Source organism: Sorex fumeus, unplaced genomic scaffold (assembly GCF_029834395.1).
Source record: "Sorex fumeus unplaced genomic scaffold, SorFum_2.1 ptg000005l, whole genome shotgun sequence".
In the NCBI taxonomy this organism is placed as follows: Eukaryota; Metazoa; Chordata; class Mammalia; order Eulipotyphla; family Soricidae; genus Sorex; species Sorex fumeus.
In genome coordinates, this window is record NW_026606062.1 from 705,557 (window position 1) to 733,430 (window position 27,874).

Consider the following 27,874-nt stretch of genomic DNA (forward strand, 5'->3'; position numbering starts at 1 on the left):
TGAAATCCCAGTAGGAGCACACCAAATCAGATGGGAAATAACACAGAAGACAACTCAACTCAAGGAAAAGCAGTACACAGAGGCTCAACTAACATCAAACAGCTTAGTAAATACTCAGACAAAGACATAATCCCATGAGAACAATTTTCACATAAAGACTGATTTAAAAATTTATTTTAATATTGGAGCTTTGTTATCTAGTCAACTTCAACTCTAGAACTGTATCCATATCCATCCATTGTGGCTTGTGGCTACACTAAAATAAAACAGGGGGCCCACACAGGGGGGATCAAACTCAGGACCTGACACGTTTTGGATACATAGACACACACTACAACTTGTTATGCTTTTAACCTAAAAGCATAACATTTTAGCAAAAGAATGAACAGTAAATTGCAAAAGTCACAGGCTAAGGCTGTGGCTCAAGCATAAGAACACATGAAGTACTGGATTTGATCCTTGTGGTAATATATCCCTCAGTCCCCCCAAAAATAGAAACCATGTCCTTCTTAAATCTTAACCCCAAATTACCAAACCACATAATTAATCATCACAACATTTAATTTTATGTTTTGGGTTCCTCCCAAGTGGTACTCAGGAGGCTCAGGGTCCCTTGCCAGTGATACTCAGCCAACAAAAGCCAATGGTTCAATGCAAAGGCCGAAGAAGTGGTGTTGCCCAGGTCCTGCAGTGCCAGGAACTGAGTGTCGTCCCTCCGGTCTCAAGGGCCATGCCGGTGGTGATCAGAGGCTTCCAAGAGCTGCATCAATGATGTTTTGGGGGTCACACGGGGCTGGGAGTGGAACCACAAACCTCTAACCTCTATACTGTCCAACACGTTTTATATCATTTTAAAGCATCTCAGGCCAACACACTAATTCCAATATCCTTTTATAAATAATATGAAATACAGAAAATGTTAATGATTTGCTTAACTGCCAGCAGAATTAGTTAGTCCAGTTCCCTTCCTACTCGGTTCTTTTCCCACCACAACTTCATCTAAGTTATTCCTTATTGACTAGCCTGCTGTGCTCAACGAAAGAAAAAAAGTCTGTTGTTTCACTAGGAATCTGTGAAGTCTTAATCACAAATAGAAATCGGTGGGTTTGGTTTGGTAGTTTGATTTGGGGGCGGGGGGTGGGTAGGGGAGAGTGGGTTGCGGCTCACCCAGCTGTGCCCAGGACATATTCCTGATTCTACACTCAGGGATTCCTCCTCAGGGAACCTTATGGGATGCTGGGGATCAAATCCAAGTCAGTGGCATGCAAGGAAAGCGCCTTAGCTACTGAACTATTGTTCCAGTTCCCTAGAAATCTTCTTAAAGGAGTTGGCGTTAAACGAAACAAGCAAAATATTTTACAACTTAAGTTGCCAATAGTATCTCAATTTAAAAAAAGAGCTGGGGTGGACCATACCCTATAGAGCTCCTGGCTCTGTGCTCAAGGGTCACCCCTGGCATGCAGGGATTTGAAACAGGGCCAGCCTTAATCTCTGTGCTATCTCTCTGGCCCTGAATCTCAATAAATCTAACCGAAAAATATTTTTTAAATTAGAAGATGGCGCCAATCCTAATCTAACCATGCCCACAAGTAATAGATCTAGCTATCACTGTTTCTGAACATATACACACATCTCCTGCCCCCGTACCTGGCTGTCCTCGCCAGGGCCCCTTGGAGGGGAGCGGGTCGAGTTTCCCTCCCTGCCCCGACCAGAGCTCCGGCAGCTGAAGACCTCCATAACCAGCCACAACCATGCTGAGACCACTCTCCACACGCATGAAGGTACCAGCAGAGCAACAAAGGCATGCGGGTCCCGGGGCTGAGCTCTCCAAGCCTGCTCAGATCGGGGCTGAGCATCCTCCACCCAGATCCTCCATCCTCCAGTAGACAGGGGTCACACCCACCAACTGACCCCCAGCGCCGCGTAATCCCATCAATGGCCAAGACGCAGAGACTATAAAACCCAGTTCCCGGAAGTGACATCTTATTATCTCATTCTTACTTTGGACAACCTGGCAGGCTACCGAATGTAACCTGCCCACATGGCAGGAGTCTGGCAAACTCCCCATGGCGTACCCAATATGCCAAATACCAGTTACAATCTTGGGTCTCATTCTCGTAACTCTGAAAGAGCCTTGAATATGGCACTTTTTAAAATCTCAGGGCTAGGACGAAGGAGACGTTACTGGTGCGTGCTCGAGGCAATCAACGAACAACAGGATGATCGTGATCGTGATACACACAATCAAAAGATAAAGTTGTGATATCACAACTCAGTTAAATAAATGTCAAAATCAAATTATTTTCTATTTTAATATCAGAGCTGAGTCTGAACCACTGTTTGGTTATTTCAGTCTCCTCTGCAATGTTCTACTGCAAATGTTGAAAATTCATTAGGATTCAAACTGAAGCCCTCCATCGTTTTTCTACATGCTTTCTTCTATTTCCAGGGCTGCATATACCCAAACAAACACGTCCAGTCCAAAATTCACAGAACTACATTTGCAAACCCAATTTCACTGGCATCTTAAAATGCCAAAGAAGCTCTTCTCTTCGACCCCACCTACAAATTCAAAATTGAATTCAAAACTTTGAAAGCACTCATGGGGGTCTGAGGCAGCTGAGGGGCTGACACAACTGCCTTGCACAGTGCCCAGTGCCAACCATGTGCACCAGTCTGGTGTGCCTGCTGTCTGTGACCCCTACACTGCACATCATTTCCAGCGGCACCACAACTGAGAGGATATGCAAGTGTCATGGCCAGGAGAGGGACTATGCCTATCCCTCTCACCCACCTGGGGAAATCCACTGAGCACAACTGAAATAGGGCACATGGGCAAGCACCACCCCTGGCAAGGACCACAACTCTGTGTGTGTGTGTGTGTGTGTGTGTGTGTGTGTGTGTGTGTGTTTGAGAGAGAGAGAGAGAGAGAGAGAGAGAGAGCAAGCACCCTGTCAAAGTGTCAACAGAATTGGGGTAGAGGGATAAAATAATAGAAGTGATATATCTAGATCACTTTTTATTCCCTACAACCAATCTTCCTGTCACAAACACTCTTCCTACACCTGAAATCTATCCTGCATCTGGATGTTTTTTCAACACCCACTGTTCAAATCTAGTGTAAAATCGTTACTTCTTATCTGAGTCTAAGCAGTATGTTTTGAAACATGAGATCATGTCAGTGTCTTGCATAAAGTCCTTAACTGGTTCCTAGACATACATACAAACAAATATGAAACCTACATTTCATGACTTCAATGCTTGGTACGATGTAGCTTCTGCTTTTCTCTCTCCACCGTCAATTTTATTCTTTCACAGTGCCAATTTTTAATCCACCATTCACAAGGCTTTTTGTTTTTAAGTCCAATTTCTTTTTTTTTTTTGGTACAGGGATTGCAACAGCTAACTTGCTATCTTCTACTGCAATACTGCCATGTCCTTTTATTACATACGGTTTAATGCTGTTCTTGTGCCACCACAGGAGTTGAGGAGCAGGGGCCAAGGACGTACGCCTCAAGAAGCTGAAAATATTAACAGGCGCTTCACCAGACATACATAAATGGCTTTAGCCACTTTCCTCTGCTGGAATGCTCTTTACTCATGAGCATGTTCTCATTCTTTATGTCCCAGTTTAAGCATCACTACCTTCCTCAAAAAGTCCTTTCTCAGTCAGTTATCCTTGTCAACTTTCTCTATCACTGTAACCAGATTTTTCCATTTTATTTATTTATCTTTTAGGGCCGGACCTGGCAGTGTCAAGGACTTGCCCCTGGCTCTGCACTCGGGGCATACTCCTGGCAGGCTCAGGGGACCATTTGGGGTGCCAGGGATTAAACTCAGAACAACTGCATGCAAGACAAGTACCCATCTCTCCGGCCTTCTATTGTATCAAAACATTTGTTTCTCTCTTCCATTACTACAGGGATCAGATATGTTCTACTTATCAACTTATTTCACACACCAAAGTCAGGGCCTGAAAAATCTGAGTTTGGGATACAATGTTCTACAATGACAAAATGCTTAACTGGAAAGCAGAACTTTTTTACTAGACTTTACTAGATTTACTAGATTTTACTTTAGTAAAATCTAGCTTTTAAAAGTTATTTTAGTTAGGGGAAAAAAAGGGCAAAGACAAGAACAAATTCCTGTGAATTCTGGAATGATTTCATATTTACTCAAGACTTTTCTCAGCTTTGGTACATCTACACAATGGAATACTATGTAGCTGTCAGAAAGGATGAAGTCATGAAATTTACATACAAGTGGTACTACATGGAAAGTATCATGCTAAGTGAAATGAGTCAGAAAGAGAGGGATAGACATGGAAAGATTGCGCGTTCATCTGGGGGACATAAAGTAACAAAATAAGAGACTAACACCCAAGAATAGCCGAGATAAGTACCAGGAGGATTACTCCATGGCATTGAGGATAGCGGCACATGCTAGGGGGAAAAGGCAGCTCAGATAGAGGAGAGCACCAAATAAAGGGTGTTGGGAGGTTCCTCCCAGGAGGGGAGATGCACGTTGAAAGTAGACTATGGACTGAACATGTTTGCCACTCAATGCCTCTTTTGCAGACCACAACACCCAAAAGGAGAGAGAGAACAAAAGGGAATGCCCTGCCACAGAGGCGGGGGGGATGGGGGGATGGGGGTGGAAGGGATATTATCCATGGTGGTGGTGGAGAATGGGCACTGATGGAGGGATGGGTATTCAATCATTGTATAACTGAAACCCAAGCACAAAAATTTGTAAGTCTACAACTGTACCTCATGGTGTTTCAGTAATAAAAATTTAAGGGGGAAAAAAAAAGACTTTTCTCACTGGTGCGGCATAGGACATCACACCCAAGTTTGCTTCTTCAGACAATGTTCTTCTAAAGACAGAAAGGATATGCTACCAAGAGAAATGGTATTTATCCTTTCTTGAGCGCTTCCACTGTGAAACCAACGATCAGCTAAATTTATTCCAAAGAAATGACTTTCCGTCATCTGCCATACTACTTTACCAAAAACCTGCTCGAATGCTGACTATTCTCACCCTGAACTCAGGATTCCAACAAACTACAATGCAATGGTTCTAATTTCATGAGAAATTGCATTTCCACAAATTCTTCAGAATGTTAAGTCTTGGTTAGCCTTTTCCACTCATGACCTGTTTTGCCCAAGAAAAGCAAGACGCAGCCACTCCCAGTAGCAAACACCTCAGATTCATTATGCAGTTGATTTTCAATTAATTTTCGATCACTGTACACTCAAAAACCTTTTGCTGCCTAATTTTCCTGCAATCCCCACCAGGGAGTCACATTCCACAGTGTAAGAAGCTAGAATTGTTATCAACTGCCAAAAGCTTCACTTCGGTAGAAAGTAACTTTGCTCTAAAAAACTATTACTAAGCAGTTCAACTAACTGCTAAAAGCAGAAAAGTTCTTTTAAAATTGAAGAGATCATGTAAAAATGCTTTCAGGACCACAAAATGAGATATATTCTGAGAGAGTAATAATAGTTATTTTTACATCACAGAACTTGAAACGATATCCTGCCATCCAGTCAGAATGTGTGATACAGAGACAGGCAATATAAATTTTATGCAAATTTTTGCATATTATCATTAATATCTATAAATCCTACGTGGTAGAACAAATTGAGACTTCCGATATCAGTAGACAAATGTTTTGGGCTACCGTATAATGGCCCCAGATGTCCAGTGATACATCTTTTGGCAGTATGCTTTTCAAACAACTACTTAACATTTTTTCCTAAAAAAAGTAAAATAAAGGGCAAAACCAAAATGAAAGCATAAAGACACTACTGAAGGCCCAAAACTTAGCAACTAAAACAAAGAAATCAAGTCATTAAGTGAGCCAAATTAATGCATTTCCCAATCAGAAACTGACTAGGTTAAACCAAATAGTGTGAAAGAAAAAAAAACAATCATTTTCTGATGGTAGTGAATTATCATTAATGTGTGGACATACATTTGAGTTTCTGAGCTATACCGAGCTATACTGAGGAATTACTCCTGGTTCTTGTTCAGATATGGGTCCTGGCAGGGCTCGAGGGTGCAGAGACAATAGACAATACTGGGGTACTGAACCCAGGTTACCTTTACGCATACTGGCTGCTACATATCTTTCCAGCTCTCAGCTTGAATTTAATACATTAGGAATTACCTGTATTTTCTGAAACAGCAGTTAACCTTATTGACGGTGTCTTTTAAAAATTTACAATATGTGGAAGCTCTTACAGTCGCCATGAATTACTGCTCACACGACACCAACTTTTACCTGGCCACATCTGAGAATCCAAAATTTATAGTCACTTAAACACTGAATTTACACTTTTCCTTTTCTCCTCAACTTTGAACAAACGCATCCAACTACAAATGTTTTTTTTCACATCTGTGCAAAACACTGCTTCAAATTAATAACTATTTCAGAACAACTCCTACTACTATGCTATCTTTGTTTTTCCGTGCTTATTCCTACTTTGCTCATCAGAAGGCTGACTACCAAGTCTCCATCTTATTTGTGGAAGATGTATGGCTTAATTTTATGACCATCAGGTTTACAGTAGTTTTAATGCCAACAAACCTCAGAGATACGCCAACTACATTTTAGTTAAAAAATAAACCAAGACCTAAAATTTAAAAGACTACAGTTTTATAAGCATTAAGCTAATATACCTGAAGCCCTTCCTTAACCCTTAATGTCAGCAAATTTTACTGCATCTTGATCCATTCACCATGCCTCAAAGTAGTCAAGGTCTGAGTCATACAACCTCAATTCTGATCTAGTTATGCCACTTAATAGCTAAGAGACAAACAATTTTCTGTGCCTTTAATTTCTCCAACTGTAAAAATCAAGGTAACAGTAGTGTCTGGTTCATTGGACTATAAGCATTAACTAATTTAAAATACGTAAAAGTACTAGATTTAGACAGAGCATTTAGTAATGATAAAAACAGCTGTATTATCATTACTTTTAGAAACCCAGACAAATAAAACCATACTTCAATTCTTCCATTACTTATCTCCATTATTCTCAATTCCATAATCTCCATATTGAAGAACCGAGCTGCTCTAATGTTAGCCTGACTTTTTAAAAGTAAAACTCTTCTACTTCTTTTATGCTTTTGGTGCCTCATGAATTAAGGGTACTTCCTCCCTCTCACCTACACTCTACTTATTACAGTTTAAAGACTCATACTTTTGTTGTAAGTTTTCCATTCTCTGAATTCTAATATTTCTTCTTCAAAGCATGCTATCAAATGCCAAATCTTGATTTCCAGTTTGGAGCTGCAGTCCAAGCTTTACACCCGAATTTTACCTCAAAATATATATATATTTTCTAGCATCTTGTTATGATTTTTCATTTTTCTTATCCTTACATGTACAATGAAATATAAAATTTCCAATATACTTTTAAGCAAAATTTGTCATCTTACCCATTCCAAATGTTTTCCACTATTTCTACTAATGGCACTGTAATGCTCCCAAGAACCAAATTCTACCTAGTCCTATCACCAAAATTTCTCACATAATCCAGTCAGAAATTTATATTCTGACTTTTATATTTATAACTATTTATATTCTATCACTTTACTCAAGAATTTCCAGGTCTTCTGCTTTTATACACTGATATATATTAACATACGTGGTAGTTATAAATTTCTATCATGTTATTATTCTTAAAATTTTGTGTCACAATGTTATCATCCAATAAAAAAAACTCCAATGTTACAATCAAGCTCCTCAGTTTGGCTCTCAAGTTTCTGTTCTTAAACCCTTACAACACTATAATCCACTAAGCAGTCCCCCACTGTTATATACCTCAAATTCTACTTAAAAATTCTACTTAACAACTCCATGTACTCACTTTACCCCTATATAATCACACTGCTTTTTGTCCTAACGGGACTTCCACACTGCTTGAAAATTTTCACAACTTTGTCCAACCGAGTCTTCTCCTATAAATCTTAGAGCCCAGAACAGTTTTAAATTCCTAAACTATTTAAACTATTTATTAACTACACAACTCACTAGCCACGTAATCTAGATATGCTAGATTATCTAAACAATCACCATTATCAAACGATGCACAAGATCTGCGACATCAATGTAAAAACCAAGCTAAGAACAGGTAGTATATCTCTTTATAGCCACGATAATTTTCCAAACACAAGTTGTGCATGGTAAGCACTTTAAAAAAATTCCTGATTTCATGAAGGATACAATCACCTTAGTTCATGATACCAATGTAATCCCATTAAGAGAAAGGAAATTATAGAAGAAACAGAAGTAGAATTGACTATTTTATAACCACCACAGTAATAATGATTCATGCAAGAATCATCAATGGATGCTAAATCCATTACATAAAAATGTCTTGGGGAACAGGATATTTATACAGTCTCAAAATATATCTGAACAGATTACTTATGAATTACAAAGGGAAAAAAGGTACCTTCACAGTGGAGAAATCTGGCGGACACCAAGTGATCAAAGTTAACATCACCAATAATGGGATAAACTGACATCATGTGCCTCCTGATGTGATGCACTGAGGACACAACATCACTTATGTATTATTCCTGCCAAAAATGCATAACCTGAAACTAGTCATGAGGAAACAATCAGACAAACCAAAAACTGAGGGACAATCTACAAATCATCTGACCTATATGCTTCAAAAATGTCAATGGGCTTGCTGAAAGACAAAGGCTGTGGAAGTGAGCGTGCGACCCTGGATTGGTCCTGGATCAGAGAGCAAACTGCTAAAGGGATCTCACTGCTACACAGAACAACCAGTGAACTGGAAGGTGGACTGTATTAGGTAACAGTAATAAAGTTCGACTACCTGATTTTGAGCATTGTTCTTTGGTTAAGAGAATTCCTTATTCTTAGGAGAAACATTCCAAAGTACTTTAGGAAAAAAAATGAATCTAAAACAATTCTAACTTGTTCAGCAATAATAGTAAGTACCAAGAGCAAGTACCAATTGGCAAAATGTTAACTGGTGAGTAGAGATGAAGGTACTTAAGAAATCATGATAGCTGCTGGTTAACTTATCCATTTTCTCAAAGTAAAATTTAAAACAAACATCCTACTTCCACTGTGTTTGGCATATCAAATACGTCACAGGGAGCTTGCCAGGCTCTGCCGTGCGGGCGTACTCTCGGTAGCTTGCCGGGCTCTCTGAGAGGGGCGGAGGAATCGAACTCGGGTCAGCCATGTTGGCTGCGTGCAAGGCAAACGCCCTACCGCTGTGCTATCGCTCCAGCCCTACTTCCACACAAAAATTTCAGTATTTTTATTTCTGTAGTACTTTATGTTTTACATTAAAATCTTAAAGCAAGGCATACTTGCAATGGAAGAGTTCACCCTATATAAAATACTTATTCTAAAAAAGCAACTATACCTTTTTGGAACCAAAGAACCAGCATATCATGTTAACAACTCACCACTAATTTCTCTTTTGAAAAATTCACATTTACTAATGTGAACCTCAGTTAAAATGAAAAAAGCCAATCTTAACTGGTGAAAAGTCTTAAGACAATTTTTAATGTAGTTTTATTATATTCAAACATACAGAGAAGGAGTGCTAAAAGGAGCTGTTTGAACATTTTAAAGAAAAAATAACATGATAATAAACATTTTAAAATAGTCTGGTATGTGCCTCCTTCATTATGATTATAGAATCTATCACAGATCAAACTTTATCATCCCTCAATTACCAACAATTCTTATATACCTTTGATTAAGGTTTTGTAATACAGCCATTAATTATTACTTCTAAAAAAATACTTCTAGTCAAAGTAAAATATAGTATATATAAAGAATTTTCTAAAGTCAGAATAATTAGTAACAGTCCTTTAAAGATGAATACCTTATTTATGAGATGTTCGGTAACAACTTCTCTTAGTCCAGTGTAGAGTTTTTCTCCATGTTTATGCAAAACCATTGTATATGCATTTCTATAGAGCTCCTCAAAACTAAGACCACTGTTATTCTTACGCTGGATTTCTTGAATTGCATTTTTCAGAAGGTCCCAAATGCTGTTTACATATTTTTCATCCATGGTCATCTGTAATATCCAAGAGAAAGAGACAAAAACAAAAAAAAAAAGAAAAACAAAAAAAACCAATGGTTGAAAATCTTTCTGCATTTGTCCATATAGTAAATATATAATTATGACTAGGACTATAAATCTGCATAACTTTAACAAATGTTAACAATTTTTTATAACAGAAACAAAAGAATGCAATTTAAAGGTTTTTCAAGCTGATCAACTTTTCATAAAAGTCCCTTGACACTTAAAATCATCTGCAGCAGAGGCTCCACTTTTAATAAAAGCACAATCCCTGCTGTTAATACTTGCTTTAGCCAAAAACATAAAACATCTTTTCCTTAAGTTTATTTATTTAGAGGAATGTTAAGTTGTATCAGAGAGATAGTGAGGATAAATTCCCTGATAAGAAAGATATCTGGGACATGAATACTATTTTCTTCTCCTGAAGCTTTACAAAGCTCTTTAGCAAATTCAGGACTAAGAATGCAATTTTAAAACAAAAAAAAAAAAGGAAAAAAAGAAAAATGCTCTCCTTTGCTCTAGTGCTCTCTTGTATTCCTCATTTCCCATGTTATATTCCTTGGTCTATTTCTATAACTTTCTTATATGCACCCCTAAACTTCCCCTCTTCCCCCCCTCCAAAATACCTGCCATTCTAAACCTCAACCACCCACCTACTCCTCACCTGTATCCGTGTAGCTGAAAGTAAATAAAGAACATAAACCCACATTCAAGCCACCTCAGTTAAAGTTCATAGTCAGTAATCACAACTCAGTAATCACAATTTAGTACATCTCCACAATTCTCTATTTCCAGTTTCTATCCTTCATGATCGTAAATACCATCTTCTCCATCCTTACTACAGAATAATAATCTTCTTCCTATTCCCAGAAAATAAAAGAATCTGAAGACACACTGCCACACTGCACAACCGCTCTCTCCTGTGCGCTCTCTCTCTCTCTCTCTCTCTCTCACACACACACACACATTCTCTCTCTCTCTCTCTCTCTCTATCATTTCAACATAATCTGCCAGCTCCTGTGTTTGACATTTACCACATAGGCCAGACAGTAAAGCATCATCCAGGTAATTATTTGAAATGCAGATTTCAATGCCCACACTAGACCTACAGAACCATAATTTACATTTAAAACTCCCAGAAAATACCTTCATAAAGTTTAACAAATATAGTTCTAGCTCCACCCCAATACATGCTAGGTGTTCTATCATGGATTTACTTTCCCCATCCCCGGTTTTACCAATCATCTCCCTTCCCAAAAACATCAACTTCCTGTCTGAAGATAACGTCCACCTGCGTTTAAAATAACTTCCCATCTTCAAGCAAGCAAATCTGCACAAACCCATGTATTTCTCCATCACTCCCTCACTTCTTTCTTTTCCATTTATGGCAAAATCCTGGGTAGGGGAGGAGAGAACGTCTATATTAATATATCCAAGCTCCACTTTCCCCCTTTGTCTTGAATTCACTGCAATAAAGCTTTCCACGCCATCAATTCACTGAATCTGCTTGAGAAGATCACTAGTGACTTACTTTCATAAGTCTCAAACACTACAATTTTTTTTTAATCCTATTCCACTATTTGTTAGTCTGCTTATTGTTCTTATCACTACAACCTCCAATCTTCAGGCTCAGAATCTAGACCTCTTATCTATGCTTACTCAGGTTATCAGTGGTGCTGATTCTATTTATTTTCATGACTTTAAATTAAATCTCAAAATGTATATAGCTTGCTCTGCCCTCTCCCCTTAAGACCAGTCATATACTTAACTGCAGGTGCAATGGTTCTATGTGAATGTCTTCAGGCCTCTCAAATTTGCAGGTCTAAAACAAAAATCCTGGGGTAGAAGCAATAGGATAGCTGAGGATAGGGCATTTACCTTGCACCTGGGGTTAATCTCTGGCATCCCATATGGTTCCTGGAGGACCAATAGGAGTGATCTCTCTAGAGCAGAATCAGGAGTAACCCCTGTGCATCACCTGGTGTGGCCCCAAAACAAAACAAAATCCTATCTTCTCCCTGCCCAACTCAGTTTTCCCGTCAGTCTTCTACTGACAATGTCCACTTCACAGTGTTAGTTGCTGAAAGTAAGAATCTCACAATCCTCTTTACTCTCACCTCTGTCCTAAACCAAGAGATCTTTTTTTTTTTCCCTACAATCAAAATTAACCCAGCACCTTGACTCCTTCTCACCTTTCCAGGGCTAATAATCTAGTCCAGAGAGCAGCCTCACCCTCTGAAAATACTAATCGAAGCGCATCACTCAATGGTCAAGACTGACTGCTCCTTTCTCTTGAAACTTAAAGGTTTCAAGTATTTTAGGAAGTTTTACTCAACTGGTCATCTGGCTGCATCATTCTTCCTCCTTATAGATTCTGCCTGAGCCACACCAATATTCTAGCTTTACCTCCAAGTTCAGTAAGAGCACTTAAAATGTTGATGGTGGTGCACACCACCTGTGGCTCACACTTTGATTGTAGTTTAATAACACAACTGCAGTGCCAGCATGGGTATGTCAAAGCTCTTTGTATCTGCTCCTTAAAACTTACTTCCTTGAGAGAGAACACAAGGGATTGCCCTGCCACAGAGGCGGGGGGGATGGGGGGATGGGGGTGGGGGGGATATTATCCATGGTGGTGGAAAATGGGCACTGGTGGAGGGATGGGTATCTGATCATTGTATAATCAAACCCAAGCACAAAAAATTATAAATCTACAACTGTACCTCATGGTGTTTCACTAATTAAAAAAAAAATTTTAAAAAAAAGAAAACGCAATATGTCAACATTTTTGTTTCATGTGAAAATACCATTTATTTTATTTTTCAAGATATGGCATAAATAAAGTTTCTGATTTTCTACTGCCAAAAAAAAAAAAAAACTTACTTCCTTCTGTCAGGAAGGTGCTTCAACCAGATGTCTGCATGGCTCATTCTCTTGATCATCTCAGAACTCTACCTATCAATGTAGTCTTATAATGAAGTCTTAACTGACTATTCTTAAACAGCAAAGTCAGGCCAGAGAAATAGTACAGCGGGCAGGGTACTTGCCTTGCACGCATCCAACCTGGGTTCAATTCCTAGCATAAAATATGGTCCCCGAGCTCTGACAGCAGTGATCCCTGAGTACCGAGCCAGGAATAAATCCTCAGCACAGCTAGCTAGGTGTGGACCAAAACCAAAAGAGAAGAAAAAAGAAGATGCGGAGGGGAACCCTCACTTTAAAATACACAAAAAAATTAAATTTTTCTTCTTCACTGTCTTCTTCACTGTCTTCTTCAATGGTCCCCAAATACCAATTCCTTTTCCTAGTTTCCTTCCTCTAAGCCTATACTCAATTACTGAAGGTGGGAACTTTTTTTTAAAAGATCATTTAGCCAAGAAAATGTTATATAATAGGCACTCATGCTTGTGGACTGAATGATTTTCTATTAGTCTCAGACTAATGAATCTCTTATATACCTTTTAAAACCTTCATGTTCTGGGGTCAGGGAGATGACTCCTTCAGGACTGGGCCCTACAAGCTGGAGGCCTAGGTCTGATGCCCCTAAGCACCATGCCAAGAGCACACCTGAGAATCAGCGGATGTGCAACCTCCACCAAAAATATAACCTACAAGTTCTGCACTCATAACCTGAGCAACACTGCCAACAATTATGGGCTCCACACATACGTTTTTGGAGGTGATGTGCTCATTACATGGACCATGGCCATCATTTCACAAGTGCTTACTTACCTCTAAAGAGCTTTCTACATGTCAATCGTAACTCAACCATAAAATTTTCTAAGAAACTTCTCTAGGCCATATCCAATGATACGAACAGCAAAGAGAAAGGAGTAGGTAGGGAAAATAATTCTTCCAGTCACCCTAACAGAAAAATACCAGTTGAAGTCTCAAACGAACGCTTAATTACTCAAATCAAAGTGAGTCTTACCATCTGATCTTTCCTGGAGAATTTAAAATCGAACTCCTCAACAAAGGGTCCCAAAGATCCAGTGTCCCCCCCCCACCCGCCCTCCACCATAGACCATAGTGTCCCAACAATGGGGGGGTAGTAGCCTCAGATGCAGTGCATCCAAGATGGTGGGGGGGGGGGGTTCATTTTGTTCACTTAAATAAGATAGAATTCCATGAGGGAAACAGTTAACTTTTGTTCCAAATAGGGGGCTATAAGCCAAATAAATTTGGATACCTATGCTTTAACAGAACAACAACTCTATTACTCAAAAGTCTTATTCAAATCCAATGTCAGAGACTATGAAATGACTTTTAGAGAATTTAATTTACCCCTACATATAAAACGCTCCTTGTCTTTAGCAGGTATCCAGATACAAAGGAAGCCACACATACAATAATAATAGCCTCAAATTCTCTGTATATGTGCAATGTGATTTCAGTTTGCTAACAGCATATGCACCGGTTATGACCATGTAAACGGTTTAAAACATCATCCCTTGACTTGAAAAAAAAAGTATGAAAAAGGACCAGAGCATTAGTACAGCATAAAAGGCATTGCACATAGCTTATCCAGGTTGGATCTCTAGAATCTTATATGGTCCCTGGAGCACTGCCAAGAGTGAGTGATTCTTGAATGCAGAACCAGGAGCATCCCCTGAATATATCCAGTAGTGGCCTCCAAACCACAAAATTAAATTTTTTTAAAAAAAAAGACATACATAGTCAGAACAACAACAAAAAATACTATTAAGGAGCTGGTGAGAAGTACAGCAGATAAGGCACCTGCCTTTCACGTGACCGACCAATGTTCGATCTCCAGCATCCCATATGGTCCCCTGAGTACACCAGGAATAAGTGATACGAGTCCAGAACCAGGAGTATGCCCTGAGCACCACCAGATATGGCCCCAAACCAATTAAAAACGCAAAGAATAAAGTTAAATACTGACTATAAACTCCGAAGATAACTAAACTGCTGATTAGCTGAGGCAAAACTTGCAAAATTTAGAGGATCTTCAATGGAGGTTCACAAATTTGGCCTACTGCCCTTACAGAGAGGAAAAAAAATCCTCAGTACCTTCTCAGACACCCAACACCTTTAAAGTGAACACAAAGAAAGCACCCTCAGGGACCAGAATATAGTAAAGAGATTAAGTAAAATGCATGCCTTGCAAACGACAGTACCCGGGTTCAATCCCAGGAACCCCATATGATCTGCCAAGTCCACAGTGAGTGATACCTGGGCAGAAAGCCAGGAGTAAGCCCTAAGCAGAGCCAGATGTAGACCTCCCTTCAAAAAAGGAAAAGTACCCCACCTGAACTGCACCTGAGGCTACTGTTGCCTTACCCCAATCATTCCACCTTGGGAATAAAAGCTGGGGGGGGGGGGGGGGGGGGGGTTTGAAAAGAACCTTCTAAAAAGTCTTTTTATAACCAGCATATATTAGCAAAATTTTTATTGTGTTTAGAATATATAAACCAAGTGGCTTCAAATATTGTACAAGTACTCACATTGTTATAAAAAATAATTTCTCCCAGCTAATATAAATCAAGAACTGTTATGTCTTATAGATAGAGCAAGGCTGGAATCACAAAATAGCAGTATTTCTTCTGATGATGATAAGCAAGGTACTTTAAAAAAAGCCTAGGAAGAGTAAAATGACTCACACAAAACCACAGAACTGGAATTAGAACTTTTATGTCCTAAAATCTAGTCCAAGCCACTGACTATTCCACATTCTAGTGTACCAATGCAAAATATTACCACAGTGACTTACTGATAATCTTGGTTAAGATAGGATATAAACAAATATGTGTATATACATACATATATATATATATTCAGGGAACATAAGTTGTACTATGCAGTAGTATTTGTGTCACAGTTTTGCTAAGTTTCACAAATTATGTTCTAAAATTTCTAAGCCTTTATTTCCTCATTTGTAAAGTAGAATTAATAACTACAGTATATCTCAAAGTATCAATAATGAAATGAAATAAAAATGACAGAATTTAGCACAGCTCAGGGCAAAGATTACTCCCTACACATCAAAGACTATCTTAAACTATCAGAAAAAAAAATACTTTTTAAGCATAGAAAATGAGGAGATGAATTTTTAACACTAAATACCTGGAACACAATTCTGCTAAATACGAGTCAGTAAAATGTAGCCTCCTGTCCGAAACAATATCCCCTACTCTCTCCTATTCTCCAGTGACATTAAACTGATTTTATCCTCATTTTTGTCCCTGACTCTCTACATACTATACCGAGACACTTGAGGCATTTTCATTCATCATCTCATTTACACATACCTGTACATCTAGGTTGCTCACAATCACAAGACCCTAGATTGTCAAGGGACTCAGGAACCAAAGCAAATTGTATACGAAATTTAAAAACACTGTCTGAACACTTTTCTGGAAGGAGTCCCTAGTTCTCAATTTTCAAAAAAAGTGTGACCCTAAATTGATCTCAAGCTGGCTTATAATTACTGGCTTATGTAAAACTGCTACTAAAGTCCTATTTCCTCAATCCTTATATACTGTTTGCTAGACATCTCCAAGCAAATGCAGCAGAAACAGATTAAACATATCCAAAATCTCTGTTTAATGCACTCTCCAAATCCACCCAATTCATCCTCTTATTCTCTAACTCAGTAGAGACAACACGAACTAGTGACACAAGCTAAAAGCCTACATCTCTCAATCTTTCTGTTCTCTCACTGTATTCCCATCCATCGAATTCTTCAAACGTTAGGCCGGATATCTCTGAAATGTCCCAACCAGTTGGTCCTAAAAGCGCAAATGTCCTAATCTAGTCCTGGCCAGAGCATTCTAACACTAATAAATTCTAATAAGCTCTCAAAATTTATCTTCCCCATAATCACCATTACAATTAACAATTAATCAGTATCACAGCCTTGTTCAACACCTAACTTCATTAATGACATGGGGGTATGCTTCACAAGGGAACACAAAACCCTTTGTACAAAGACCGCTTACATCTATTTCTCTAATTTCACTTTCACTATCACCTTGCTGTTATTCCCTGACCTTAAACCAACTGACTCGGCCAACCAACTGCCACACCTCTCTCTAATTCACCACTGCCACACACTTTCTTCTGCCTCTTCTGGGTCTGATTCTTACACAGCACAGGTGTCATATCCTCCAGGAAGTCTCCAGGCTTCCTCAAGCAAAGCTGATGACTCCTCAGATCTTTCAAAAAAGTACTTAGTTGTATCTGTGACAACTCCACTACTACTTTTCCACATTACTTAAGTATATTGGTACTTTTTCCTTCCACTAGTCTGAGTACATAAGAGACTGTGCATTTTTCAATGCCTGCCTCTCAGAAAAATCATAAAAAAAAGTGTCTGGTGAATCAATATAGTTTTACCTGTTATACCAATGAAAACTTGAAAACATGATCACTTGAATTTAGTACTAAGCACAAATGCAGAGAAAAACGAGGGGGGGGGGAGGCTGGTTTTATACCCAGGGATGCTCAGAGAGTATCCAGGCCTCCTGCATACAAAGCATATTGGGCTAACTCTCTGGTCCAAGGGAAAACATCTTAAAATGCTTACCTAAAGTAATTACTGTTTTTAAATATCAAATGTCTTTTTCAAGTACAAAGTACAATCAACATTCTCAAATATCAAATATCAAGTAGTATTTTCAGATTTTCCCATTCAGATTTTCTATTTACCTAACTAAATGACTATGCAGTCTTAAGCCATCAGTAAACATAAAGTGATAGGAAAATAGTGGATGGATCCTCATTCACCAGATGAGGCAGCCGATATTTTCCTAAATCAAGTCTGAAAGTAATACACCCCCCCCATCAAGTTTCAAGCACAGTTCACCCATTCTAGATTCAGAACACATTAACTGCTAATATAAGTTAAGAAGACTTAAATATTAAGTCTAACTATAATATTATGTTATCCCATAAAAACATTAGTTTGTATTTTAGTCAAAAAATGTAAAGGCCCCCAATATCAAGATTTTTTAAAAGTTCATTTTAGGTGGCCAGGAACATAGCTCAGTGGTGGAGAACCCATGCCCTGGGTTCAATCTCTGGCACCACGAAAGAATTAAATGAAAATATTCTTTGAAAGTAGTATTTTCAATTACTCAAACAAGATTTTAATCCCAAACTGAAGCTAATTTACTTAAATTGCGGTCAAGGAAAGAATCTGGCAACAATCCTCCAGCAAAACAATAAAATGATAAAATGCGCATACACATAATACACACAAAACATTTAACATATATATAATAACCTTCCCCTAGCAGCTCAGGTCACAAAGTGATCAGCAAAAAGTAAAATTCACTTAGCAGGTAAAGAAACAAAGGCTCTTTGCAAAAAGAAAGATGTCATTGAAAAGGATCTTAAATACTTATGGTTTTATCAAGACTTTAAAAACCAAATTCACTGGTAAGTGTTCTTCACAATCCCCCTCTTACCACTCTGCAATCCAGAATCATCATTCCTTTAGAAGTATTAGGAACAGCAAAGACATTATTTTTTTTGTTTCAAAAGCTTCTGTTTTTCATCTATATTACATTACTTCAAATTATATAATAACAATCTTCAAAATGCCTCAATTTGGAAGAATGTTCGTTTTCAAATACTTACATCCTGAAGGTTCTATAATTACTAGAATCAAGGAAAACTACAGCATGAGCTAATTAAAACTAAAAAGAAGAGAGCTGTATTCACATCCGCTATATACAAAGGACAGAAGTCTTTAGTGCCCTGTGAATAATTTTCTACAAGAGATTTAGAACAGGGTGGGTGGTAGAAAGGGTGAGAATTTGAAATTCCAAGCAATGCAGAATGACACAGCTAAAAAAAATAAACAAGAAAAAATGCTTGATCTTAATTTTAAGCTTCAGCCTTGAAAAAAATTGCTCTGGTACAAATATCTAAGGAATGGCAGAGTTCCAGTTAGCTTAATTAAGCCGTAACTTATGTAAGAAATCGTCTTCCTAGATTATAAGTTCCTCAGAGTACATTAGGTCTATCTACATTTTATTTTATCTAGTATAATACATGGCATCATGCCTGTATGACAAAAAAAAAAAATCCTAATGTAACATATAGTTTAAAACATGATGAACTTTATTTGATGACCAATGATTACACAATGACTTAAGAGATTTATCTATCAGTTTATCTTTTAAGTTATTTTTCAACCATCAAAAATACAGCCAATGATCCAAGCTTTGCGGAAAATAGCCCACTGGGACACATTCAGACAAATGATTTAAATTCCGAAACTTGCAGGACAAATGGGGATAAATGATTTATCAGATAACAAGACAGTTTGTGAGGGGCAGGAGCAGTATTATAATGGATAAGGCACTTGCCTCGCACACAGCCAATCTGGGTGCTTTACCCCGCATGGTACCCTAAAGCCAGCCAGGAGTGATGCCTAGGCACAACCAGGAGGAAGCCCTAAATACTACCAGGAGTGCCCCCCACACCACCCCCCCCCCAAAAATTGTGAACGCTTACTGCATAAGCAATTGCTCGATAGATGGGCTTGCTTCTCTCTACAAAAAAAGGAGAGAGAAAAACTTTACTTAAAAACGTGCGCCTGTAGAAAGGAAGACTATGACAAAGATAGTTGGAAATGATCACTCTGGATAAGAACTGCATGCTGAAAGTAGGTAAAGGAACAAACATGACAACCTCTCAGTATCTGCTCTGCAAACCATAATGCCCAAAAGGGGGGAGGGGGGGAGGGAAAGAAAAAGAGCGGAGATGGCTGGGAAGGAGAGAAACTGGGGACATTGGTGGTAGGAAATGTACACTGGTGAAGGGATGGGTGGTGGAGCACTGTATGACTGACACCAGGAACATGAAAGTTTGTAACTGTGTATTCTGACAAGAGATTCAATTAAAAAAAAAACTGCACCTGAATATAAGTTTAAAACTACCAATGTTCTCTGAATTGGTGTCTTTTTTATTGTAATGGAGACCATTTGAGAAAGTAAGGACTGATGTGAAAAGGGGGAGAAGAAACCAACTGAAAAGCACAACATAGAAAGTGGCCTGGGACCATTCTGTGAAGTCACAAACTAAAGTTGATCTACACTCAATTGGCTCTTAATATCAGAAAATGTTAATACTGATATTGAGAAAGCTAAAGCGTCAACAGAAGGTTTAATTAAAATCTGTGTTTCAGTCCTCAATGAGTATACTGCACAAAATAAAAATAAATGCAAATTTCAAACTATGTTTTTTTTTTAATTTACCATTTTATTTCCATTCAGGCCAACAGACAATTTAGAAAATAATCTATCACAAGTGGACAAGAAATGTGCAAGGGCACTGGTGGAGGGATGGGTACTTGATCATTGTATAACTAAAACCCAAGCACAAAAATTTTTAAGTCTACAACTGTACCTCAGGTCGGCCATGTTGGCTGCGTGCAAGGCAAACGCCCTACCGCTGTGCTATCGCTCCAGCCCCGAGAGTATTCGATATGCCAGACACAGTAACAAAAGTCTCCAATGGAGACGTTACTGGGCCCGCTCGAGCAAATCGATGATCAACGGGAGGGCCTTTACTTTTACTTTTTACTTTACAACTGTACCTCATGGTGTTCCACTAACAAAAATTTAAAAAAAAGAAAAAAAAAGAAAAAAAGGAAATGTGCAAGGGCAACGGATGCTGGTGTTCTGAAGTTTAGCCTATCAGTCTTCATGACTAATCCATAACCCTGGTGGCTTCCTCAAGTGTAATAAAATACTGCACAAAAGGCTGCAAAATTATAGAATATAATAATCTGCTTAGCTTCATTTCCAATGCAGCATAGCCCTAGAGAATGAGGCCCGTTTCCTCATGCCCCAGTATTTGTTCAAGTCACTTGAACGCCTTCCTTACGGCAGGTAGAACTTCAGGGACAGCTTTTGCTGCCATCTCCTCTATCTCCCCAAGGCTGGGAGGCCCTGCTCCTCTTTGTCATGCCTCTGCAGTTCACCAAGGATGCTGTAGTTCCAGTGAAAGTCACCAGCCTTCCTGGGCAGAATGTGGACATGTATGTGCTTCAGTCTGCCTGGTCTCAGAACCATCCTGCATAGAAAAGTGAGAGAAGTCCCCTGGAAACACTTCACCAACCTGTCAACTCTCTGGGCTGCCTGACACAGATTGGCCACTTCATCAGGAGGCAAATCCTGGAAGCAGTCCACTGGCTGAAGGGACACATGAGGACATGTTCTGGTACCACAGGCTTCCTGTTCACAGGGGCAAAGGGCAGTTCTGTTTTAAGAACCAGCATGCAGGGCTTGGTGAAACGCTGGCCAAGTCTGAAGAATAATTTTCTCACAATTGAAGTCTTCTGGACTACTACCTCGGGCTGCTCAATGACAGGATGTCCTGAGATTCACCATGGAGAACTCTGCTCCGCTTCAAGCAGGAGACAGGCAGAGTATGAGGATACTGCTTCTTCGTAACATTGCCTTTACAGACTTTTCTCAGTGTGACTGACCACCTGTGTGGACTTTCAAAGCTTCCAAGACCATGGGAGCTGGGAAGTGAAAGGCAGGAGGGAGTCCAGGGCATGTGTGGCAGCTGGGAAAGCACCCACTATGTGCCTGCTCAGGTACCCAAACAATTTTCAATCAAGGTCAATTCCCGGTTGGCCTATGAAGTCACAAGTGACTTACAATTGCTAACAACATAATTTCAACTATATCTGCTAATGGCTTTCACACATTGAAAAAAGTGTGTAACATTTCATACTTTGATGACCACCAAAAAGGAAAAGCAACTATAAATATTGTTACTAAGGCAAGAAGAATCAACTTCCTATCATGCTGGGGACAGAACCAAGATCATATTTTACCCTTGATTCACATTCCCACTACTGCCACACCAACACCTTCCTGGAAAACTAGGGCTCACTGCCTGCAGTAGGCACCTGGGTTCATTTTTGGTGATGCTCGGGCCTGGCAATGCAGTGCTGCTTGGGTCCAGAAGTACTTGGGACCCCTCAAGGAGGTCATGCCTGCCATGCAGTACCAGATCAACACTAAAGCGCTAGGAACGTGCTCTATCATTTCAGTTATCCCCATGGTGCCGCTGTTCTTGCTGAAGAGATGTTACTGTGCACCCTAAAACGCATTTTCCCAGAGAAAACAATATTCAACTTGAATGGAATTCTTCCAACAATACAACCTGAGACCTTCCTATTATTAAAACTATAAAATCAACACTTAAAAATTACCATAATACTTAATGTATTTCCAATATCCTACTATATGCCCAATATTCCACTATACCACTAAATCTCACACATTATTTATTGAAAGACTGTACGTATAAATTTGCTCTTTAAAGATTTATTTGAAAAAATAGTAAAGCAGGAATCATTTTGGATGAAATCAGTCGTAGTGCTAGTAAAATAAGACAAATATATCTAAGCACAAGTTTTGAAATCCCCATTTCCGCCCTACAATCTAAACTTTTTATTATCCATTTTAATCCAAAGTAATGCATTCTTCTCTTTGACTTTAGCATGTAAATCTGCTTAAATAGGCAAGGCCTGGTTTTTCAAAACTAATACCAAACTGTAAGCATTAAATTAGTTTAAACTGCAATCAGCTACATGCAATTCAGATGTTAGCTTTATCTTTCCTTGAATGAACCTACCTGTAAATCAAAAATTATGACAGCAAGACATATATAAAATGATTTAATAAGTCTATCGAGTCTAGTCAAAATTTCTGTATATCAACTCACACCGAAAGAATACAATAACAGAGCTTACTCTCCCATATTCCATATTAGAATGTAACCATCTCACTGAAACACACCATTCTTATTTCAAAGGAAATCTAGAGCCAATGATGTAGATGATTCAGTGATAGAGAGCATGACCTACATAAGCAGAGTCCTGAGTTTGATCCTCGCCACCACACAACATAACACAGTCCTGACTATCCATTCCTCCCTCCGCTCCCTCAGTAACCCCTTCTGGCCGGGCCCGAGGGGGTGAAAAAGAGAGTGAAACCCAAGACTAACATGATGGCAACTTTTGTAAAGGAGTGTGTTAGGCCACAGGAGGAGAGGTGCCCGTTCAGTTCACTTTCAGACCTGAGTAGATACACACCACTACTCCGGGGGTGGGCATGGACCTCAGAGGTTACTCACAAGCCTTTCATGCATGAGGCAATCCCCAGCACCACCAAAAAGTAAAGCTAAACACAACACTTTTACATAAGTTTTTAAAGTTGGAAAGGAGTCTAAAACAACCCCAAATTAAAATTTCTCTTTTATTGCAGGGTGAGGGTCCCACACCCAGGAGCGCTCAAGATTTTTTATCTGGGTCAGCCACATGCAAGGCAAGTGCCTTACAGGACTACCTATCTAGTCTCCAAATTAACATTTCTATCTTACAAAAGAGCAAACTATGGATAAGTGGCAAGTCCAAAACTGTACCGTTAGTTGGAACAAACATCAAGTCAACTCCAGTCATCTGCTTGCTCAATATTAAGAAAACATTTCATACCTGAACATGCCAACACTAAACTGTAATTATAAAATTCAACTCCATCTTTCAGAGCCTAGGAGATAAACAGCACAAGCATCAGGGGCATACGCAGGGGATCCCAGGTAGATTCTTGGCACCACCCTGCACTGGAACGGCCCCAAAGGTCCCTGAGCACCACAAGGTGAAGCTTCCTTCCAGACTGGTTAGTCAAGTATGGGCTGGTGGTGGTCCCCCACGTTCCCTTGCACTGCTTGGGAGTCTTCCCCTCCAAAAAGGGAAGGAGAAAAGCTTTGAACCAGAAATCTGGTTTCTCAGTCATTTTCTTTCATAAGGGCTGGAGCGATAGCACAGCGGGTAGGGCATTCGCCTTACAAGCTGCCAACATGGCCGACCCGAGTTCGACTCCTCCGCCCCTCTCGGAGAGCCCGGCAAGCTACCGAGAGTATTCGATATGCCAGACACAGTAACAACAAAGTCTCCAATGGAGACGTTACTGGGCCCGCTCGAGCAAATCGACGATCAACGGGAGGGCCTTTACCTTTGGGCTGGAGCGATAGCACAGCGGTAGGGCGTTCGCCTTACAAGCGGCCAACATGGCCGACCCGAGTTCGATTCCTCCGCCCCTCTCGGAGAGCCCGGCAAGCTACCGAGAGTATTCGATATGCCAGACACAGTAACAACAAAGTCTCCAATGGAGACGTTACTGGGCCCGCTCGAGCAAATCGACGATCAACGGGAGGGCCTTTACCTTTGGGCTGGAGCGATAGCACAGCGGTAGGGCGTTCGCCTTACAAGCGGCCAACATGGCCGACCCGAGTTCGATTCCTCCGCCCCTCTCGGAGAGCCCGGCAAGCGACCGAGAGTATTCGATATGCCAGACACAGTAACAACAAAGTCTCCAATGGAGACGTTACTGGGCCCGCTCGAGCAAATCGACGATCAACGGGAGGGCCTTTACCCTTTACCTTTTTCTTTCATAAATGTAAGTCATGAGCATATGCCTCATATTTGGTAAATTACCCTATAACCCTCTACTTCCACACTATTAAATCAGAAGAGTTTCTAATAGGCCTCTGAGCTGTCCAAAATTTAAAAATGAATAAAAGTGCAAATAAATTACTTGTTTACTTAGCTAGAAATAACATTCATCCAAAAGACCACCCAAACACTTACAATTCATTTGCATATACCATGAAGTGAGTTCTTTTCACGCTTCTGATCTTGGGGTCAGAGCTATAGTACACAGTAGGAAGGGCACTTCCCTTGCAAACAGCCAAGCCAGGTTCAATCCCTGGCAACCCACATGCTTCCCGAGCACAGGGCCAGAAACCCTGAGCACTGCCAGGTGTGGCTCCCCACCCCTCCCCGATAGTATCCGATCTTTTACTTTAAGTTATTTCTTAGAATCCAAGGTTAAACAGCTAAAAAGCACAAAACCTTAAGAAAATACTTTTTAAACATCTGCTTAAATTTTTGTAAAAACAAAGTTTAAAAAAAAATATGCTCTTGGCTTTACAATTTAAAATGGAAAGGTATGAACTAATGAAAGTCAATTTCTAGGTTATGATTTTGACTATACTATTCAAGTCCATACAAAAGGACTTCATATGTTTCCTTTAAGAACAGCCTAGATACTTGAAGAGACTGGCTAAAAGGGAAATAGCATGGTGCTAGCATGTTTGGAAAGTCAGGTTCCCTTAAAACAATTTATATAGTCAAGTTTTACTGAATAATATATACTGATTCAGAGTTCTTATAATTTGCGGTCTCTGAGAATACAAATTAGTGAGGCTTAAGTTTGCAAAGAGTCCTTCTGAGTCCTTAAAACTAATTCCAAATTATTTTCATAGAGTACTACTTTGAATAAGGTTCAAAATCTGTGGATCTGCCTCTAGCTAATAATTCAAATAGTAATCTTAGAATTATTTTTCCAATGCTGTCCTATTAACGAAGCGAACTATGTCAGAGCCAGAGAGAAAGAAAGTACAGCAGATAGGGCGCTTTCCTTGCAGAGAGTGACCAGGGTTCTATCCCCTGCACCCCGTAAGTTTGGTCCCTGATCACTGAGTACAGGGTGGGAGTAGGTCCTAAACATTGCTGGGTGTGCCATCCCCCACCCCCTAAAAGGTATTTCAGAACGGAGCAAGCTCTCAACAGACTGTAATTAGGCAGTGTGATGTTATGAAAAGAAGAACATGAACTGTTGAGTCAGACACACCTGGGATTTCAATCTACCCATTCCTAGGTGTAAAATTAGTATCATACATACTTTACCAGTTCTCTGAGGTCCAGTTCAAAACAGGAGTGACAACATTTAAGAATGTGGTCTGGATCTGAGATAAAGTTCAAAGTACCTTAAAACAAAGGCTAACATAAACTAGACATTCAACTATAGTTAATGATCTTATACCGCAACTTCTCATATAATTAATAAACTAGATGTACAAAAGAAAACATGTTCCCGATTACATCCAAGTGGATCCAGCATACAGAAAGTGCTGCTCTGTAAAGAGCAGCTTTAGGTTAAAAATACTTAAAATTAGTATGTTCAAGCATTCTGCAGAGCAAAACAGCTTGCTTTTATAGAAAAGTATTTTAAAGGAGTCTCGTATTAAACTAGGCAAGATATTCTTTTTAAGTCTTTTATTATTTGCTTAGCAGTAATCTTTCTCATTTAAAAAGTAGTAATAAAAAAGGTAAAGGGAAATTCTTGGTAACTTTTCAGTTATCAATGTTGCAAGCCACAATGCCAGGGAGGGAGGGAGGGAGGGAGGGAGAAAGAGAGAAGAAAAGTGCTTGCTATAGAGGCAGGCAGGTAGGCAGGCAGGGAGTGGGGGGTGGGGGGGTGATCAGAGGGAACTGGACACTGGTGGAGGGATGGAATACTGTATGACTGAAATCCAATCATGAACAGCTTCGTAAGGATCTATATCTCACAGTGATTCAATAAAAAAGTTTAACAATAAAAAATTATAAGTACTATAAATGGAAGTAAAATTAAGCTTTATTTACATTTTCTACTTTAAAAGTGACAAAATTAAGGGCTGCTTTTTATTCTTTGTTTTGAAGCCCAACCTGTCTGTGCTCAGGGCATACTCCAGGTGGTGTTCAGGGGACCATATGCAGAGCCCAGGTTATAACCCAGGTAGGTCATGCACTGGCTCTACCCACGTACTCTCTCTCAGACCCCAAGAAGTGCTTTCTAGTAGCAGTGACTCTGCACTAGGAGCACAGAAAACTACAGTAGCAGTTTCAATTTCTATTAACTGCATCAACTTGAGCAAATGGGCAAAAATACACTACTCAATGTTTTTGAAAAGCTAGATTAATGACTAATGACTTTAAAGCAGTGCTCAGAAATTAAGACTTTTATACAAATGGCAACATATTAACTATGCTGAATGGCTAGAGAGATAAATTTAAGTGATTAACTACCCAGTAGACCTCTCAGTCCTGGTAAGCCTCTGAAATAAATGTCCTAGGGCGGGACAAATTTCAGAGAGGGAAAGGTGCTTGCTTGCCTTGCACGTGGGGAACCTGATTCAATTTTGAGCACTGCCACAAGTGATCCCGAAGCACAGAGCCAGGAGTAAACACTAAACACCACTGGTACAGGCACCAAAAACCAAAATGCACATACATACGCAAATAGAGATACAGCCATCTGAGTAATTAGGTACGCAATTATGCTCAATGAATTTCAGTTGAAAATTCTTGGGTTTACCACCAGGAACTTTTTAAAGACTGATTACCACTATTTATGAGAAAACGCTCTCTGACATTATTTCTTTTAATCTTCCACAATATGTGAGAAAGAATGCTATACATTCCATCCTAAAGATAAGGAAACAAAATAAGGAGTTCATTAAGTCGTATAATTTTCTTGAATATTGGTGCTAAACAAAGGCTAATATAAAATAAAAGTGATGGCCCCATTAAAGAAAATCATTTCTAACCTAGGAGACAGGCGGGGCTGGACAGAGGACAGCAGGTTAGGAGCTTGCCTAGCACTCAGGGGACCTGGGTTTGACCCCATCACCCCTAAGCCCACCAGGAATGAGTCCTGAGAGCAGAGCCAGGAATAAACCCCTAAGCAAGGTTAGGTGTGGCCCAAAGAGATGGGTTTTTTAACACTTGGTCATTAAGGGAAACAGCAAGGTAGTTACCATGATTGGGCAGACAAGAAAAGAAACATTTTGCTTTTCTAAGAGGAGGAAGTTGAAAATAAGTAAAGATGTGCAACTGAAAGGAAAGAAAGGGGCTGACACAAATAGCACAACTTTTCAGAATGCAGTAGTTAAGCTTCTTGAAACAAGATA

At 39.5% G+C, this 27,874-nt stretch overlaps 1 protein-coding gene across 3 annotated transcripts in view; it reads right to left on the reverse strand.

Moving 5' to 3' along the window:
* Nucleotides 1-27,874, reverse strand: part of CUL3 (cullin 3) — a 102,528-nt gene that overhangs the window by 69,369 nt on the left and 5,285 nt on the right. The window contains exon 2 of one of the 3 annotated variants that reach the window (XM_056120821.1): nt 9,887-10,084. The exons of 1 other annotated variant lie outside the window; for it this stretch is intronic. In XM_056120821.1, the coding sequence (XP_055976796.1) occupies nt 9,887-10,084 (198 nt within the window). Of the gene's footprint in view, nt 1-8,464; nt 8,528-9,886; nt 10,085-27,874 lie in introns of those variants that run through there. One more of the 3 variants, XM_056120836.1, reaches the window with a different exon arrangement.